We start from the raw sequence: 17,954 nt of genomic DNA on the forward strand, positions 1-17,954 counted from the left end.
CCATATCCCACAATAATGGTTATATTATTGAAATTGCAAGAAAAATTGTGAGAAAATAAACGACAACAGCAGAAAAGGGTGGAGGTAGGGAGGAGAGTAAACGTCAGCTTATTGGACCACGCATGCTGCTGATATAGGGACATGTGTGCGTCCGTCTGAGTGTGTGTAACAGTATAACTTTAGACCGTCCCCTCGCCCATACCCGGGCACGAACCAGGGACCCTCTGCACACATCAACAACAGTCACCCACAAAGCATCGTTACCCATCGCTCCACAAAAGCCGCGGCCCTTGTAGAGCAAGGGGAACCACTACTTCAAGGTCTCAGAGCAAGTGACGTCACCGATTGAAACGCTATTTAGCACGCACCACCGCTAACTAGCTAGCCGTTTCACATCCGTTACACTCACCCCCCTTTTGACCTCCTCCTTTTCCGCAGCAACCAGTGATCCGGGTCAACAGCATCAATGTAACAGTATAACTTTATACCGTCCCCTTGCCCATACCCGGGCGTGAACCAGGGACCCTCTGCACACATCAACAACAGTCACCCTGGAAGCATCATTACCCATCGCTCCACAAAAACCGCGAACCTTGCAGAGCAAGGGGAACCACTACTTCAAGGTCTCAGAGTAAGTGACGTTACCGATTGAAACGCTATTTAGCGCGCACCACCGCTAAATAGCTAGCCGTTTCACATCCGTTACATGTGCACGTAGCCGAGTGGGCGGTTGTCAATCTGGTATTGCTTCTCTGTGTGTCTCCAACGCTTTCCTCTATTCGTCACACTGCACCATCCACCCCCGACGCAGGGGAACTGAAATGTAAACGCGCAACAATTGATCATAAACATCCGACTTGTCAGCCTCTCATCTCTAGTGGAGTCGCGGTGAGACAGCGGACACATATGTCTCACTTATATAGCTGCTGTGGACCATATTGAGCTGAAATTGATTCACGCCAGAGGGTCAATAATGTTATAAGATAAACACCGGAAAGCTTCCACTCACGTGTTTGTATAGTTTCTATGAAAACTGTAGATTTTTGTATTTTTATACCCGTGTATTTGTGCGTTCTTCGTGTTTGTTCAGCAACTCTCCTTTCTAAGCACACATCATCACAATACGCGGATTGCGTGCTCAGTGTGTGTGATAAAGAAATTACATTATAGGAATAATTCACTCAGAGGATAAGAGGTGTAACGTTACGTTGTTTAGCTCAGTCACTCCTCACCGGCGCCCGTTCGTCCCAGTCTGCTTCGGGTCTCTCCGCCATCGGGAGTTTCCCTACCTCGGTTTGGTCCGATCGTTTTTCTTCCCAGTGAACTGCAGAAGACCGAGCTCGCGCTACCCGGTAAAAGATTATGTCGGTGTTGATCCCGGATGACCGGGCATTCAGCAGCTTCAAGGAGGAGTGCGGGAGTGAGGAGGGCTGGAGTCTGACCTACAATAAGACGGACATGACAGTGTGGACTCAGACTATAGGAGGAGACGAGGAGAAGTCACTCCACAAGATTAAGGTGAGAACAGGGTAGGCCGGTACTCAGGTGAATGGAAAATGTGAGGAATAGAGGACATCATATGGGTTACCTCGGTCACACAGTCCCATAGCACAAGTCATAATGTCCTAAACTGAAACCCTTTCATAATATTACTCAAAGGAGGGAAAGGAAGTGTTATTTACAGGAAAAAAGGAAATCTAGATTGTTAAAGTATTGGGTCAGGGTCAGGTGTGTGCTGCATGTATCAGGGCCAGGGTCAGGGCCAGGTGTGTGCTGCATGTATCAGGGCCAGGGCCAGGGTCAGGGTCAGGGCCAGGTGTGTGCTGCATGTATCCGGGCCTGTGGCAGGACAGCGGACAAACAGGTGTTCTCACATGGAGTTGTTTGAGGAAGGGAGGTGGAGGGGAAATTGAAGGTGAAAGAGGAAATGTGTGTACTGTACACATGATTAATCAGCTCTGACGTCACACTAGTGTAAACTCAGGTGTGTGTGTGTGTGTGTGTGTGTGAGAAGCTGCAGGTGGAAGTCTTGTTCCGTTTCCCACAGAGATTCCTGTTCTGCAACCTGTGAGTGCAGGTACATTAACTGACACATTCTTTTTGACAGACATGACCGTCAGTTGTGGCACCTGGTGGGGTAGTGGTCATAGAGAAGGAAACATATGGTAGGTAGGCAGTAAACCTGTTTCATTAGCTGTCATCTATCTGTCTCTAAGTGTCCGTTTGCCTGATTTGTCACAGAGTGCGTAATGTCACAGCGTGGGTAATGTCACAGCGCGGGTAATGTCACAGAGTGCGTAATGTCACAGTGCGGGTAATGTCACAGCGCGGGTAATGTCACAGTGTGGGTAATGTCACAGCGTGGGTAATGTCACAGCGCGGATAATGTCACAGCGCGGGTAATGTCACAGCGTGGGTAATGTCTCAGCGTGGGTAATGTCACAGAGTGGGTAATGTCACAGAGTGCGTAATGTCACAGCGTGGGTAATGTCACAGCGCGGGTAATGTCACAGAGTGCGTAATGTCACAGTGCGGGTAATGTCACAGCGCGGGTAATGTCACAGCGTGGGTAATGTCACAGCGCGGATAATGTCACAGCGCGGGTAATGTCACAGCGTGGGTAATGTCTCAGCGTGGGTAATGTCACAGAGTGGGTAATGTCACAGAGTGCGTAATGTCACAGCGTGGGTAATGTCACAGCGTGGGTAATGTCACAGAGTGCGTAATGTCACAGCGTGGGTAATGTCACAGCGCGGGTAATGTCACAGAGTGCGTCATGTCACAGCGTGGGTAATGTCACAGAGTGCGTAATGTCACAGCGTGGGTAATGTCACAGAGTGGGTAATGACACAGCGTGGGTAATGTCACAGCGGGGGTAATGTCACTGCGTGGGTAATGTCACAGCGTGGGTAATGTCTCAGAGTGCGTAATGTCACAGCGTGGGTAATGTCTCAGAGTGCGTAATGTCACAGCGTGGGTAATGTCTCAGCACAGGTTATGTCACAGCGTGGGTAATGTCACAGCGCGGGTAATGTCTCAGCGCGGGTAATGTCACAGCGTGGGTAATGTCACAGCGCGGGTAATGTCACAGCGTGGGTAATGTCTCAGCGCAGGTTATGTCACAGCGTGGGTAATGTCACAGCGCGGGTAATGTCTCAGCGCGGGTAATGTCACAGCGTGGGTAATGTCACAGCGCGGGTAATGTCACAGCGTGGGTAATGTCTCAGCGCGGGTAATGTCACATAGTGGGTAATGTCACAGCGTGGGTAATGTCTCATCGCGGGTAATGTCACATCGGGGGCAATGTCTCAGCGTGGGTAATGCCTCATCACGGGTAATGCCTCATCGCGGGTAATGTCACAGAGCGGGTAATGCCACAGAGCGGGTAATGCCACAGAGCGGGTAATGCCACCGATCGGGTAATGTCACAGAGTGGATAATGTCACAGAGTAGGTAATGTGTGCTTAAGGAGAGGCCGTGTCTCTCTCTGCACTCATAGCCATAGGGGATAAAGGTGTGAGACTGTGTGTTTGTGTTTTTGCTCAGTTAAGAGAGAGCAGGATACACTGATGGGAGTAGCCCTCAAACCATTACATCCTTGTGTGTGTCTCTCTAAACCCTGATGTGCGTGTGTGTGTGTGTGTGTGTGTGTGCGCGCAGGAGGCAGTTATGCTATGGTTCTGTTCTTCTATCTATAAACTTGGATAAAAGCACGGATGCTCCCAGCTGATACATGTGGAAAGTGTGTGAGTGTTATATCCAGTCTGTTGTAGTGTTCTCCTCTCCCTGAGGGGGCTGTTGTAGTGTTCTCCCTGAGGGGGCTGTTGTAGTGTTCTCCCCTCCCTGAGGGGGCTGTTGTAGTGTTCTCCTCTCCCTGAGGGGGCTGTTGTAGTGTTCTCCTCTCCCTGAGGGGGCTGTTGTAGTGTTCTCACTGAGGGGGCTGCTGTAGTGTTCTCCTCTCCCTGAGGGGGCTGTTGTAGTGTTCTCCTCTCCCTGAGGGGGCTATTGTAGTGTTCTCCCTGAGGGGGCTATTGTAGTGTTCTCCCTGAGGGGGCTGTTGTAATGTTCTCCTCTCCCTGAGGGGGCTGTTGTAGTGTTCTCCTCTCCCTGAGGGGGTTGTTGTAGTGTTCTCACTGAGGGGCTGTTGTAGTGTTCTCCTCTCCCTGAGGGGGCTGTTGTAGTCTTCTCCTCTCACTGAGGGGGCTGTTGTAGTGTTCCCACTGAGGGGGCTGTTGTAGTGTTCTCCTGAGGGGGCTGTTGTAGTGTTCTCCCTGAGGGGGCTGTTGTAGTGTTCTCCCTGAGGGGGCTGTTGTAGTGTTCTCCTCTCACTGAGGGGGCTGTTGTAGTGTTCTCCTCTCCCTGAGGGGGCTGTTGTAGTGTTCTCCCTGAGGGGGCTGTTGTAGTGTTCTCCTCTCACTGAGGGGGCTGCTTGTAGTGTTCTCCTCTCACTGAGGGGGCTGCTGTAGTGTTCTCCTCTCACTGAGGGGGCTGCTGTAGTGTTCTCCTCTCACTGAGGGGGCTGTTGTAGTCTTCTCCTCTCCCTGAGGGGGCTGCTGTAGTGTTCTCCTCTCCCTGAGGGGGCTGTTGTAGTGTTCTCCTCTCCCTGAGGGGGCTGCTGTAGTGTTCTCCTCTCCCTGAGGGGGCTGTTGTAGTGTTCTCCTCTCCCTGAGGGGGCTGTTGTAGTGTTCTCCTCCCACTGAGGGGGCTGTTGTAGTGTTCTCCTCCCACTGAGGGGGCTGTTGTAGTGTTCTCCTCTCCCTGAGGGGGCTGCTATAGTGTTCTCCTCTCCCTGAGGGGGCTGTTGTAGTGTTCTCACTGAGGGGGCTGTTGTAGTGTTCTCCTCCCACTGAGGGGGCTGTTGTAGTGTTCTCCTCTCCCTGAGGGGGCTGTTGTAGTGTTCTCCTCTCCCTGAGGGGGCTGTTGTAGTGTTCTCCTCTCCCTGAGGGGGCTGTTGTAGTGTTCTCCTCTCCCTGAGGGGGCTGTTGTAGTGTTCTCCTCTCCCTGAGGGGGCTGTTGTAGTGTTCTCCTCCCACTGAGGGGGCTGTTATAGTGTTCTCCTCTCCCTGAGGGGGCTGTTGTAGTGTTCTCCTCTCCCTGAGGGGGCTGTTGTAGTGTTCTCACTGAGGGGGCTGTTGTAGTGTTCTCCTCTCACTGAGGGGGCTGTTGTAGTGTTCTCCTCTCCCTGAGGGGGCTGTTGTAGTGTTCTCCTCTCCCTGAGGGGGCTGTTGTAGTGTTCCTACTGAGGGGGCTGTTGTAGTGTTCTCCTCTCACTGAGGGGGCTGTTGTAGTGTTCTCCTCTCCCTGAGGGGGCTGTTGTAGTGTTCTCCTCTCCCTGAGGGGGCTGTTGTAGTGTTCTCCCTGAGGGGGCTGTTGTAGTGTTCTCCTCTCACTGAGGGGGCTGTTGTAGTGTTCTCCTCTCCCTGAGGGGGCTGTTGTAGTGTTCTCACTGAGGGGGCTGTTGTAGTGTTCTCCTCTCACTGAGGGGGCTGTTGTAGTGTTCTCCTCTCCCTGAGGGGGCTGTTGTAGTGTTCTCCTCTCCCTGAGGGGGCTGTTGTAGTGTTCCTACTGAGGGGCTGTTGTAGTGTTCTCCTCTCACTGAGGGGCTGTTGTAGTGTTCTCCTCTCCCTGAGGGGGCTGTTGTAGTGTTCTCCTCTCCCTGAGGGGGCTGTTGTAGTGTTCTCCCTGAGGGGGCTGTTGTAGTGTTCTCCTCTCACTGAGGGGGCTGTTGTAGTGTTCTCCTCTCACTGAGGGGGCTGTTGTAGTGTTCTCACTGAGGGGGCTGTTGTAGTGTTCTCCTCTCACCGAGGGGGCTGTTGCAGTGTTCTCCTCTCACTGAGGGGGCTGTTGTAGTGTTCTCCTCTCCCTGAGGGGGCTGTTGTAGTGTTCTCACTGAGGGGGCTGTTGTAGTGTTCTCCTCTCCCTGAGGGGGCTGTTGTAGTGTTCTCCTCTCCCTGAGGGGGCTGTTGTAGTGTTCTCCTCTCCCTGAGGGGGCTGTTGTAGTGTTCTCCCTGAGGGGGCTGTTGTAGTGTTCTCCTCTCACTGAGGGGGCTGCTGTAGTGTTCTCCTCTCACTGAGGGGGCTGCTGTAGTCTTCTCCTCTCACTGAGGGGGCTGTTGTAGTGTTCTCCTCTCACTGAGGGGGCTGTTGTAGTGTTCTCCTCTCCCTGAGGGGGCTGCTGTAGTGTTCTCCTCTCCCTGAGGGGGGGCTGTTGTAGTGTTCTCCTCTCCCTGAGGGGGCTGTGTAGTGTTCTCCTCTCCCTGAGGGGGCTGTTGTAGTGTTCTCCTCTCCCTGAGGGGCTGTTGTAGTGTTCTCCTCCCACTGAGGGGGCTGTTGTAGTGTTCTCCTCCCACTGAGGGGGCTGTTGTAGTGTTCTCCTCTCCCTGAGGGGGCTGTTGTAGTGTTCTCCTCTCCCTGAGGGGGCTGTTGTAGTGTTCTCAGGGGCTGTTGTAGGGGGGGGCTGTTGTAGTGTTCTCCTCCCACTGAGGGGGCTGTTGTAGTGTTCTCCTCTCCCTGAGGGGGCTGTTGTAGTGTTCTCCTCTCCCTGAGGGGGCTGTTGTAGTGTTCTCCTCTCACTGAGGGGGCTGTTGTAGTGTTCTCCTCTCCCTGAGGGGCTGTTGTAGTGTTCTCCTCCCTGAGGGGCTGTTGTAGTGTTCTCCTCCCCCTGACTGAGGGGGGCTGTTGTAGTGTTCTCCTCTCCCTGAGGGGCTGTTGTAGTGTTCTCCTCTCCCTGAGGGGGCTGTTGTAGTGTTCTCACTGAGGGGGCTGTTGTAGTGTTCTCCTCTCCTGAGGGGGCTGTTGTAGTGTTCTCCTCTCCCTGAGGGGGCTGTTGTAGTGTTCTCCTCTCCCTGAGGGGGCTGTTGTAGTGTTCTCACTGAGGGGCTGTTGTAGTGTTCTCCCTGAGGGGGCTGTTGTAGTGTTCTCCTCTCCCTGAGGGGCTGTTGTAGTGTTCTCACTGAGGGGGCTGTTGTAGTGTTCTCCTCTGAGGGGGCTGTTGTAGTGTTCTCTCCTGGGGGCTGTTGTAGTGTTCTCCTCTGAGGGGCTGTTGTAGTGTTCTCACTGAGGGGCTGTTGTAGTGTTCCCACTGAGGGGCTGTTGTAGTGTTCCCACTGAGGGGCTGTTGTAGTGTTCTCCTCTCAGGGGGCTGTTGTAGTGTTCTCACTGAGGGGCTGTTGTAGTGTTCTCACTGAGGGGGCTGTTGTAGTGTTCTCCTCTCACTGAGGGGGCTGTTGTAGTGTTCTCCCTGAGGGGGCTGTTGTAGTGTTCTCTCCTGAGGGGCTGTTGTAGTGTTCTCCTCCCTGAGGGGCTGTTGTAGTGTTCCCTCTCTGAGGGGCTGTTGTAGTGTTCTCCTCTGAGGGGCTGTTGTAGTGTTCTCCTCTCACTGAGGGGGCTGTTGTAGTGTTCCCACTGAGGGGCTGTTGTAGTGTTCTCCCTGAGGGGGCTGTTGTAGTGTTCTCCCTGAGGGGGCTGTTGTAGTGTTCTCCTCTCCTGAGGGGGCTGTTGTAGTGTTCTCCTCTCACTGAGGGGGCTGTTGTTCTCCTCCCAGTGTTCCTCTCCTGAGGGGGCTGTTGTAGTGTTCTCCTCTCACTGAGGGGGCTGTTGTAGTGTTCTCCTCTCTGAGGGGGCTGTTGTAGTGTTTCTCACTGAGGGGCTGTTGTAGTGTTCTCACTGAGGGGGGGGCTGTTGTAGTGTTCTCCTCACCTGAGGGGCTGTTGTAATGTTCTCCTCTCCCTGAGGGGGCTGTTGTAGTGTTCTCCTCTCACTGAGGGGGCTGTTGTAGTGTTCCTACTGAGGGGGCTGTTGTAGTGTTCTCACTGAGGGGCTGTTGTAGTGTTCTCCCTGAGGGGGCTGTTGTAGTGTTCTCCTCTCCCTGAGGGGGCTGTTGTAGTGTTCTCCTCTCACTGAGGGGCTGTTGTAGTGTTCCTCTCACTGAGGGGCTGTTGTAGTGTTCTCCCTGAGGGGGCTGTTGTAATGTTCTCCTCTCCCTGAGGGGCTGTTGTAGTGTTCTCCTCTCCCCGAGGGGGCTGTTGTAGTGTTCTCCTCTCCCTGAGGGGGCTGTTGTAATGTTCTCCTCTCACTGAGGGGGCTGTTGTAGTGTTCTCCCTGAGGGGGCTGTTGTAGTGTTCCTACTGAGGGGGCTGTTGTAGTGTTCTCACTGAGGGGGCTGTTGTAGTGTTCCTACTGAGGGGGCTGTTGTAGTGTTCTCACTGAGGGGCTGTTGTAGTGTTCTCACTGAGGGGGCTGTTGTAGTGTTCTCCTGAGGGGCTGTTGTAGTGTTCTCCCTGAGTGGGCTGTTGTAGTGTTCTCACTGAGGGGGCTGTTGTAGTGTTCTCCCTGAGTGGGCTGTTGTAGTGTTCCTACTGAGGGGGCTATTGTAGTTTTCTCACTGAGGGGGCTGTTGTAGTGTTCTCCCTGAGGGGGCTGTTGTAGTGTTCCTACTGAGGGGGCTATTGTAGTGTTCTCCCTGAGGGGGCTGTTGTAGTGTTCTCACTGAGGGGCTGTTGTAGTGTTCTCACTGAGGGGGCTGCTGTAGTGTTCTCCTCTCCCTGAGGGGGGGGGCTGTTGTAGTGTTCTCACTGAGGGGGCTGTTGTAGTGTTCTCCCTGAGGGGGCTGTTGTAATGTTCTCCTCTCCCTGAGGGGGCTGTTGTAGTGTTCTCCTCTCACTGAGGGGGCTGTTGTAGTGTTCCTACTGAGGGGGCTGTTGTAGTGTTCTCACTGAGGGGGCTGTTGTAGTGTTCTCACTGAGGGGGCTGTTGTAGTGTTCTCACTGAGGGGGCTGTTGTAGTGTTCTCCCTGAGGGGGCTGTTGTAATGTTCTCCTCTCCCTGAGGGGGCTGTTGTAGTGTTCTCCTCTCCCCGAGGGGGCTGTTGTAGTGTTCTCCTCTCCCTGAGGGGGCTGTTGTAATGTTCTCCTCTCACTGAGGGGGCTGTTGTAGTGTTCTCTACTGAGGGGGCTGTTGTAGTGTTCTCACTGAGGGGGCTGTTGTAGTGTTCCTACTGAGGGGGCTGTTGTAGTGTTCTCACTGAGGGGGCTGTTGTAGTGTTCTCACTGAGGGGGCTGTTGTAGTGTTCTCACTGAGGGGGCTGTTGTAGTGTTCTCCCTGAGTGGGCTGTTGTAGTGTTCCTACTGAGGGGGCTATTGTAGTTTTCTCACTGAGGGGGCTGTTGTAGTGTTCTCCCTGAGGGGGCTGTTGTAGTGTTCCTACTGAGGGGGCTGTTGTAGTGTTCTCCCTGAGGGGGCTGTTGTAGTGTTCTCACTGAGGGGGCTGTTGTAGTGTTCTCACTGAGGGGGCTGCTGTAGTGTTCTCCTCTCCCTGAGGGGGCTGTTGTAGTGTTCTCCCTGAGGGGGCTGTTGTAGTGTTCCTACTGAGGGGGCTATTGTAGTGTTCTCCCTGAGGGGGCTGTTGTAGTGTTCTTCCTGAGGGGGCTGTTGTAGTGTTCCTACTGAGGGGGCTATTGTAGTGTTCTCACTGAGGGGGCTGTTGTAGTGTTCTCACTGAGGGGGCTGTTGTAGTGTTCTCCTCTCCCTGAGGGGGCTGTTGTAGTGTTCTCACTGAGGGGGCTGTTGTAGTGTTCTCACTGAGGGGGCTGTTGTAGTGTTCTCCTCTCCCTGAGGGGGCTGTTGTAGTGTTCTCACTGAGGGGGCTGTTGTAGTGTTCTCCTCTCCCTGAGGGGGCTGTTGTAGTGTTCTCCTCTCCCTGAGGGGGCTGTTGTAGTGTTCTCACTGAGGGGGCTGTTGTTATGTTCTCACTGAGGGGGCTGTTGTAGTGTTCTCCTCTCCCTGAGGGGGCTGTTGTAGTGTTCTCCTCTCCCCTGAGGGGGGGCTGTTGTAGTGTTCTCACTGAGGGGCTGTTGTAGTGTTCTCCTCTCCCTGAGGGGCTGTTGTAGTGTTCTCCTGAGGGGGCTGTTGTAGTGTTCTCACTGAGGGGGCTGTTGTAGTGTTCTCCTCTCACTGAGGGGGCTGTTGTAGTGTTCTCCTCTCCCTGAGGGGGCTGTTGTAGTGTTCTCCCTGAGGGGGCTGTTGTAGTGTTCTCACTGAGGGGGCTGTTGTAGTGTTCTCCTCTCCCTGAGGGGGCTGTTGTAGTGTTCTCCCTGAGGGGGCTGTTGTAGTGTTCTCCCTGAGGGGGCTGTTGTAGTGTTCTCACTGAGGGGGCTGTTGTAGTGTTCTCCTCTCCCTGAGGGGGCTGTTGTAGTGTTCTCCTCTCCCTGAGGGGGCTGTTGTAGTGTTCTCCTGTCCCTGAGGGGGCTGTTGTAGTGTTCTCCTCTCACTGAGGGGGCTGTTGTAGTGTTCCCACTGAGGGGGCTGTTGTAGTGTTCTCACTGAGGGGGCTGTTGTAGTGTTCTCACTGAGGGGGCTGTTGTAGTGTTTTCACTGAGGGGGCTGTTGTAGTGTTCTCCTCTCACTGAGGGGCTGTTGTAGTGTTCTCCTCTCACTGAGGGGGCTGTTGTAGTGTTCTCACTGGGGGGCTGTTGTAGTGTTCTCACTGAGGGGGCTGTTGTAGTGTTCTCCACTGAGGGGGCTGTTGTAGTGTTCTCCTGAGGGGCTGTTGTAGTGTTCTCCTGAGGGGGCTGTTGTAGTGTTCTCCCTGAGGGGGCTGTTGTAGTGTTCTCCCTGAGGGGGCTGTTGTAGTGTTCTCCTCTCCCTGAGGGGGCTGTTGTAGTGTTCTCCTCTCCCTGAGGGGGCTGTTGTAGTGTTCTCACTGAGGGGCTGTTGTAGTGTTCTCCACTGAGGGGCTGTTGTAGTGTTCTCACTGAGGGGCTGTTGTAGTGTTCTCACTGAGGGGGCTGTTGTAGTGTTCTCCTCTCCCTGAGGGGGCTGTTGTAGTGTTCTCACTGAGGGGGCTGTTGTAGTGTTCTCCTCTCCCTGAGGGGGCTGTTGTAGTGTTCTCCTCTCCTGAGGGGCTGTTGTAGTGTTCTCCCTGAGGGGGCTGTTGTAGTGTTCTCACTGAGGGGGCTGTTGTAGTGTTCTCACTGAGGGGGCTGTTGTAGTGTTCTCCTCTCACTGTTCTCCTCTCAGGGGGCTGTTGTAGTGTTCTCCTCTCCCTGAGGGGGGCTGTTGTAGTGTTCTCACTGAGGGGGCTGTTGTAGTGTTCTCCTCTCACTGAGGGGGCTGTTGTAGTGTTCTCCTCTCCCTGAGGGGCTGTTGTAGTGTTCTCCCCCTGAGGGGGCTGTTGTAGTGTTCTCCTGAGGGGGCTGTTGTAGTGTTCTCACTGAGGGGGGGGCTGTTGTAGTGTTCTCCTCTCCCTGAGGGGGCTGTTGTAGTGTTCTCCTCTCCCTGAGGGGCTGTTGTAGTGTTCTCCTGTCCCTGAGGGGCTGTTGTAGTGTTCTCCTCTCACTGAGGGGCTGTTGTAGTGTTCTCCACTGAGGGGGCTGTTGTAGTGTTCTCACTGAGGGGGGGGCTGTTGTAGTGTTCTCACTGAGGGGGCTGTTGTAGTGTTCTGAGGGGGCTGTTGTAGTGTTCTCCTCTCACTGAGGGGCTGTTGTAGTGTTCTCCTCTCACTGAGGGGCTGTTGTAGTGTTCTCCTCTCACTGAGGGGGCTGTTGTAGTGTTCTCACTGAGGGGGCTGTTGTAGTGTTCTCACTGAGGGGGCTGTTGTAGTGTTCCCACTGAGGGGGCTGTTGTAGTGTTCTCCCTGAGGGGGCTGTTGTAGTGTTCTCCCTGAGGGGGCTGTTGTAGTGTTCTCCCTGAGGGGGCTGTTGTAGTGTTCTCCTCTCACTGAGGGGGCTGTTGTAGTGTTCTCCTCTCCCCGAGGGGGCTGTTGTAGTGTTCTCACTGAGGGGGCTGTTGTAGTGTTCTCCCTGAGGGGGCTGTTGTAGTGTTCTCACTGAGGGGGCTGTTGTAGTGTTCTCACTGAGGGGGCTGTTGTAGTGTTCTCCTCTCCCTGAGGGGGCTGTTGTAGTGTTCTCCTCTCACTGAGGGGCTGTTGTAGTGTTCTCCTCTCCCTGTTGTAGTGTTCTGAGGGGGCTGTTGTAGTGTTCTCCTCTCCCTGAGGGGGCTGTTGTAGTGTTCTCCTGAGGGGGCTGTTGTAGTGTTCTCACTGAGGGGCTGTTGTAGTGTTCTCACTGAGGGGGCTGTTGTAGTGTTCTCCTCTCCCTGAGGGGGCTGTTGTAGTGTTCTCACTGAGGGGGCTGTTGTAGTGTTCTCCTCTCCCTGAGGGGGCTGTTGTAGTGTTCTCCTCTCCCTGAGGGGGCTGTTGTAGTGTTCTCCTGTTGTAGTGTCTCCTGAGGGGCTGTTGTAGTGTTCTCCTCTCCCTGAGGGGGCTGTTGTAGTGTTCTCCCTGAGGGGGCTGTTGTAGTGTTCTCACTGAGGGGCTGTTGTAGTGTTCTCCTCTCACTGAGGGGCTGTTGTAGTGTTCTCCTGAGGGGGCTGTTGTAGTGTTCTCCTGAGGGGCTGTTGTAGTGTTCTCACTGAGGGGCTGTTGTAGTGTTCTCACTGAGGGGGCTGTTGTAGTGTTCTCCTCTCCCTGAGGGGGCTGTTGTAGTGTTCTCACTGAGGGGGCTGTTGTAGTGTTCTCCTCTCACTGAGGGGGCTGTTGTAGTGTTCTCCTCTCCCTGAGGGGGCTGTTGTAGTGTTCTCCTGAGGGGGCTGTTGTAGTGTTCTTCCTGAGGGGCTGTTGTAGTGTTCTCTACTGAGGGGCTGTTGTAGTGTTCTCACTGAGGGGCTGTTGTAGTGTTCTCACTGAGGGGGCTGTTGTAGTGTTCTCACTGAGGGGCTGTTGTAGTGTTCTCCTCTCCTGAGGGGCTGTTGTAGTGTTCTCACTGAGGGGCTGTTGTAGTGTTCTCCTCTCCTGAGGGGGCTGTTGTAGTGTTCTCACTGAGGGGCTGTTGTAGTGTTCTCCTCTCCCACTGAGGGGGCTGTTGTAGTGTTCTCCTCTCCCTGAGGGGCTGTTGTAGTGTTCTCACTGAGGGGGCTGTTGTAGTGTTCTCACTGAGGGGCTGTTGTAGTGTTCTCCTCTCCCTGAGGGGGGCTGTTGTAGTGTTCTCCTCTCCCTGAGGGGCTGTTGTAGTGTTCTCACTGAGGGGGCTGTTGTAGTGTTCTCCTCTCCCTGAGGGGGGGCTGTTGTAGTGTTCTCACTGAGGGGCTGTTGTAGTGTTCTCCTCTCACTGAGGGGCTGTTGTAGTGTTCTCCCTCTCACTGAGGGGGCTGTTGTAGTGTTCTCACTGAGGGGGCTGTTGTAGTGTTCTCCTCTCACTGAGGGGCTGTTGTAGTGTTCTCCTCTCCCTGAGGGGGCTGTTGTAGTGTTCTCCCTCACTGAGGGGCTGTTGTAGTGTTCTCACTGAGGGGGCTGTTGTAGTGTTCTCCTCTCACTGAGGGGGCTGTTGTAGTGTTCTCACTGAGGGGGCTGTTGTAGTGTTCTCCTCTCACTGAGGGGCTGTTGTAGTGTTCTCCTCTCACTGAGGGGCTGTTGTAGTGTTCTCCTGTCCCTGAGGGGCTGTTGTAGTGTTCTCCTCTCACTGAGGGGCTGTTGTAGTGTTCCCACTGAGGGGGCTGTTGTAGTGTTCTCCCTGAGGGGGCTGTTGTAGTGTTCTCCTCTCACTGAGGGGCTGTTGTAGTGTTCTCCCTGAGGGGGGCTGTTGTAGTGTTCTCCTCTCACTGAGGGGGCTGTTGTAGTGTTCTCCTCTCCCCGAGGGGGCTGTTGTAGTGTTCTCACTGAGGGGCTGTTGTAGTGTTCTCCCTGAGGGGCTGTTGTAGTGTTCTCACTGAGGGGGCTGTTGTAGTGTTCTCCCTCACTGAGGGGCTGTTGTAGTGTTCTCCTCTCACTGAGGGGGCTGTTGTAGTGTTCTCCTCTCACTGAGGGGGGGGCTGTTGTAGTGTTCTCCTCTCCCTGAGGGGCTGTTGTAGTGTTCTCCTCTCCTGAGGGGCTGTTGTAGTGTTCTCCTCTCCCTGAGGGGGCTGTTGTAGTGTTCTCCCTGAGGGGGCTGTTGTAGTGTTCTCCTCTCCCTGAGGGGGCTGTTGTAGTGTTCTCACTGAGGGGGCTGTTGTAGTGTTCTCCTCTCCCTGAGGGGGCTGTTGTAGTGTTCTCACTGAGGGGGCTGTTGTAGTGTTCTCCTCTCACTGAGGGGGCTGTTGTAGTGTTCTCCTCTCCCCGAGGGGGCTGTTGTAGTGTTCTCACTGAGGGGGCTGTTGTAGTGTTCTCCTCTCCCTGAGGGGGCTGTTGTAGTGTTCTCCCTGAGGGGGCTGTTGTAGTGTTCTCACTGAGGGGGCTGTTGTAGTGTTCTCACTGAGGGGGCTGTTGTAGTGTTCTCCTCTCCCTGAGGGGGCTGTTGTAGTGTTCTCACTGAGGGGGCTGTTGTAGTCTTCTCCTCTCACTGAGGGGGCTGTTGTAGTGTTCTCCTCTCCCTGAGGGGGCTGTTGTAGTGTTCTCCCTGAGGGGGCTGTTGTAGTGTTCTTCCTGAGGGGGCTGTTGTAGTGTTCCTACTGAGGGGGCTATTGTAGTGTTCTCACTGAGGGGGCTGTTGTAGTGTTCTCACTGAGGGGCTGTTGTAGTGTTCTCCTCTCCCTGAGGGGGCTGTTGTAGTGTTCTCCTCTCCCTGAGGGGGCTGTTGTAGTGTTCTCACTGAGGGGGCTGTTGTAGTGTTCTCCTCTCCCTGAGGGGGCTGTTGTAGTGTTCTCACTGAGGGGGCTGTTGTAGTGTTCTCCTCTCCCTGAGGGGGCTGTTGTAGTGTTCTCCTCTCCCTGAGGGGGCTGTTGTAGTGTTCTCACTGAGGGGGCTGTTGTTATGTTCTCACTGAGGGGGCTGTTGTAGTGTTCTCCTCTCCCTGAGGGGGCTGTTGTAGTGTTCTCCTCTCCCCGAGGGGGCTGTTGTAGTGTTCTCACTGAGGGGGCTGTTGTAGTGTTCTCCTCTCCCTGAGGGGGCTGTTGTAGTGTTCTCACTGAGGGGGCTGTTGTAGTGTTCTCCTCTCACTGAGGGGGCTGTTGTAGTGTTCTCCTCTCCCTGAGGGGGCTGTTGTAGTGTTCTCACTGAGGGGGCTGTTGTAGTCTTCTCCTCTCACTGAGGGGGCTGTTGTAGTGTTCTCCTCTCCCTGAGGGGGCTGTTGTAGTGTTCTCCCTGAGGGGGCTGTTGTAGTGTTCTCACTGAGGGGGCTGTTGTAGTGTTCTCCTCTCCCTGAGGGGGCTGTTGTAGTGTTCTCACTGAGGGGGCTGTTGTAGTGTTCTCCTCTCCCTGAGGGGGCTGTTGTAGTGTTCTCCTCTCCCTGAGGGGGCTGTTGTAGTGTTCTCCTGTCCCTGAGGGGGCTGTTGTAGTGTTCTCCTCTCACTGAGGGGGCTGTTGTAGTGTTCCCACTGAGGGGGCTGTTGTAGTGTTCTCACTGAGGGGGCTGTTGTAGTGTTCTCACTGAGGGGGCTGTTGTAGTGTTCTCCTCTCACTGAGGGGGCTGTTGTAGTGTTCTCCTCTCACTGAGGGGGCTGTTGTAGTGTTCTCCTCTCACTGAGGGGGCTGTTGTAGTGTTCTCCTCTCACTGAGGGGGCTGTTGTAGTGTTCTCCCTGAGGGGGCTGTTGTAGTGTTCTCACTGAGGGGGCTGTTGTAGTGTTCCCACTGAGGGGGCTGTTGTAGTGTTCTCCCTGAGGGGGCTGTTGTAGTGTTCTCCTCTCACTGAGGGGGCTGTTGTAGTGTTCTCCTCTCACTGAGGGGGCTGTTGTAGTGTTCTCCTCTCCCCGAGGGGGCTGTTGTAGTGTTCTCCCTGAGGGGGCTGTTGTAGTGTTCTCACTGAGGGGGCTGTTGTAGTGTTCTCCTCTCACTGAGGGGGCTGTTGTAGTGTTCTCCTCTCCCTGAGGGGGCTGTTGTAGTGTTCTCCCTGAGGGGGCTGTTGTAGTGTTCTCCCTGAGGGGGCTGTTGTAGTGTTCTCACTGAGGGGGCTGTTGTAGTGTTCTCCTCTCACTGAGGGGGCTGTTGTAGTGTTCTCACTGAGGGGCTGTTGTAGTGTTCTCCTCTCACTGAGGGGCTGTTGTAGTGTTCTCCTCTCACTGAGGGGCTGTTGTAGTGTTCTCCTCTCCTGAGGGGGCTGTTGTAGTGTTCTCCTCTCCCTGAGGGGGCTGTTGTAGTGTTCTCCTCTCCCTGAGGGGGCTGTTGTAGTGTTCTCCTCTCACTGAGGGGGCTGTTGTAGTGTTCCCACTGAGGGGGCTGTTGTAGTGTTCTCACTGAGGGGGCTGTTGTAGTGTTCTCCTCTCACTGAGGGGGCTGTTGTAGTGTTCTCCCTGAGGGGGCTGTTGTAGTGTTCTCACTGAGGGGGCTGTTGTAGTGTTCTCCTCTCACTGAGGGGGCTGTTGTAGTGTTCTCCTCCCACTGAGGGGGCTGTTGTAGTGTTCTCCTCTCACTGAGGGGGCTGTTGTAGTGTACTCCCCTCCCTGAGGGGGCTGTTGTAGTGTTCTCCTCTCACTGAGGGGGCTGTTGTAGTGTTCTCCTCTCACTGAGGGGGCTGTTGTAGTGTTCTCCCTGAGGGGGCTGTTGTAGTGTTCTCCTCTCACTGAGGGGGCTGTTGTAGTGTTCCCACTGAGGGGGCTGTTGTAGTGTTCCCACTGAGGGGGCTGTTGTAGTGTTCCCACTGAGGGGGCTGTTGTAGTGTTCCCACTGAGGGGGCTGTTGTAGTGTTCCCACTGAGGGGGCTGTTGTAGTGTTCCCACTGAGGGGGCTGTTGTAGTGTTCCCACTGAGGGGGCTGTTGTAGTGTTCTCCTCTCACTGAGGGGGCTGTTGTAGTGTTCTCACTGAGGGGGCTGTTGTAGTGTTCTCCTCTCCCTGAGGGGGCTGTTGTAGTGTTCTCCTCTCCATGAGGGGGCTGTTGTAGTGTTCCCACTGAGGGTCTATAGCAGTAAAGAACAGTGACATGTAAAGTGCAGAGACATTGAAACCCGGGGAAAGATCCATAGTGTTCTTATTATCAGCATCATTATCATCAATAATCTAATAGCCAGTAACCATTGGTCAGCCATATCATCAGCATTATACACACACACACACACACACACACACACACACACACACACTAAGGCAGCAGAGCTCTCCTTCTGTATGTAAATGTGAACGGTGTGTGTGTGTGTGTGTGTCATATGTGGGTGGCTTGATAGTCTGTCAGACTGCTGGGTACTGTTTGGTCTTTCCCCAGCCCACACACACCCTGAGGACTGAGGGAACCCCTACTCACTGATAGTCTGTCAGACTGCTGGGTACTGTTTGGTCTTTCCCCAGCCCACACACACCCTGAGGACTGAGGGAACGCCTACTCACTGATGGTATACAGATACACGCTCCTCCCCTCTCATCCTTCTCTTCCACGTTCCTCTACCCGTGTCCAGCAGAACAGATGAGCTTTGACAGGCCTGGGGGGGGGTAGACTGGGACAAGGAGGAATGTTGGATTAAACACAGCAGCTGACTGTAGTGCAGTCTGATGCAGAGGGGAGGGTGTGTGTATCAGGTTAGAGGTCGTGTATCATGTGACTGTGAGCATGCAGTGTCTGGCCCACAGGACTCTGTCAATTGACGGTTCACAAACACCATTCTCCATGTCTCTCTCTCTCTCTCAATTCAGTTTAAGGGGATTTATTGTCATGGGGAACCTATGTTTACGACGCCAAAGCAAGTAAACTAGATAATAAACCAAAGTGAAATAAACAATCAGAAATGAGCAGTAAACAACACAAAAGTTTCAAAGGAATAGAGACATTTCAACTGTCATTGTCTTTATACAGTGGTATAATGATGTACAAATAGTTAAAGTACAAAAGGGAAAATAAATAAATATCAATTGTATTTACAATGGTGTGTGTTCTTCACTGGTTGCCCTTTTCTTGTGGCAACAGGTCACACATCTTGCTGCTGTGATTGCACACTGGTATTTCACCCAAATTGGATTTGTTTTCGAATTCTTTGTGGATCTGTGTAATCTGAGGGAAATATGTGTCTCTAATATGGTCATACATTTGGCACGAGGTTAGGAAGTGCAGCTCAGTTTCAACCTC

At 53.9% G+C, this 17,954-nt stretch overlaps 1 protein-coding gene across 2 annotated transcripts in view; it reads left to right on the top strand.

Annotated features, from left to right (window-relative positions):
* Window positions 1–761: 761 nt before the first annotated feature.
* The window catches only part of LOC115115695 (START domain-containing protein 10-like), a 45,541-nt gene continuing 28,348 nt past the window's right edge, over window positions 762–17,954 (top strand). The window contains exon 1 of one of the 2 annotated variants that reach the window (XM_065000526.1): window positions 762–1,518. In XM_065000526.1, the coding sequence (XP_064856598.1) occupies window positions 1,363–1,518 (156 nt within the window). In that variant the 5' untranslated portion in view covers window positions 762–1,362. Of the gene's footprint in view, window positions 1,519–2,107; window positions 2,166–17,954 lie in introns of those variants that run through there. The other variant, XM_065000527.1, reaches the window with a different exon arrangement.

Source organism: Oncorhynchus nerka, linkage group LG14 (genome assembly GCF_034236695.1).
Source record: "Oncorhynchus nerka isolate Pitt River linkage group LG14, Oner_Uvic_2.0, whole genome shotgun sequence".
Lineage (NCBI taxonomy): Eukaryota > Metazoa > Chordata > Actinopteri > Salmoniformes > Salmonidae > Oncorhynchus > Oncorhynchus nerka.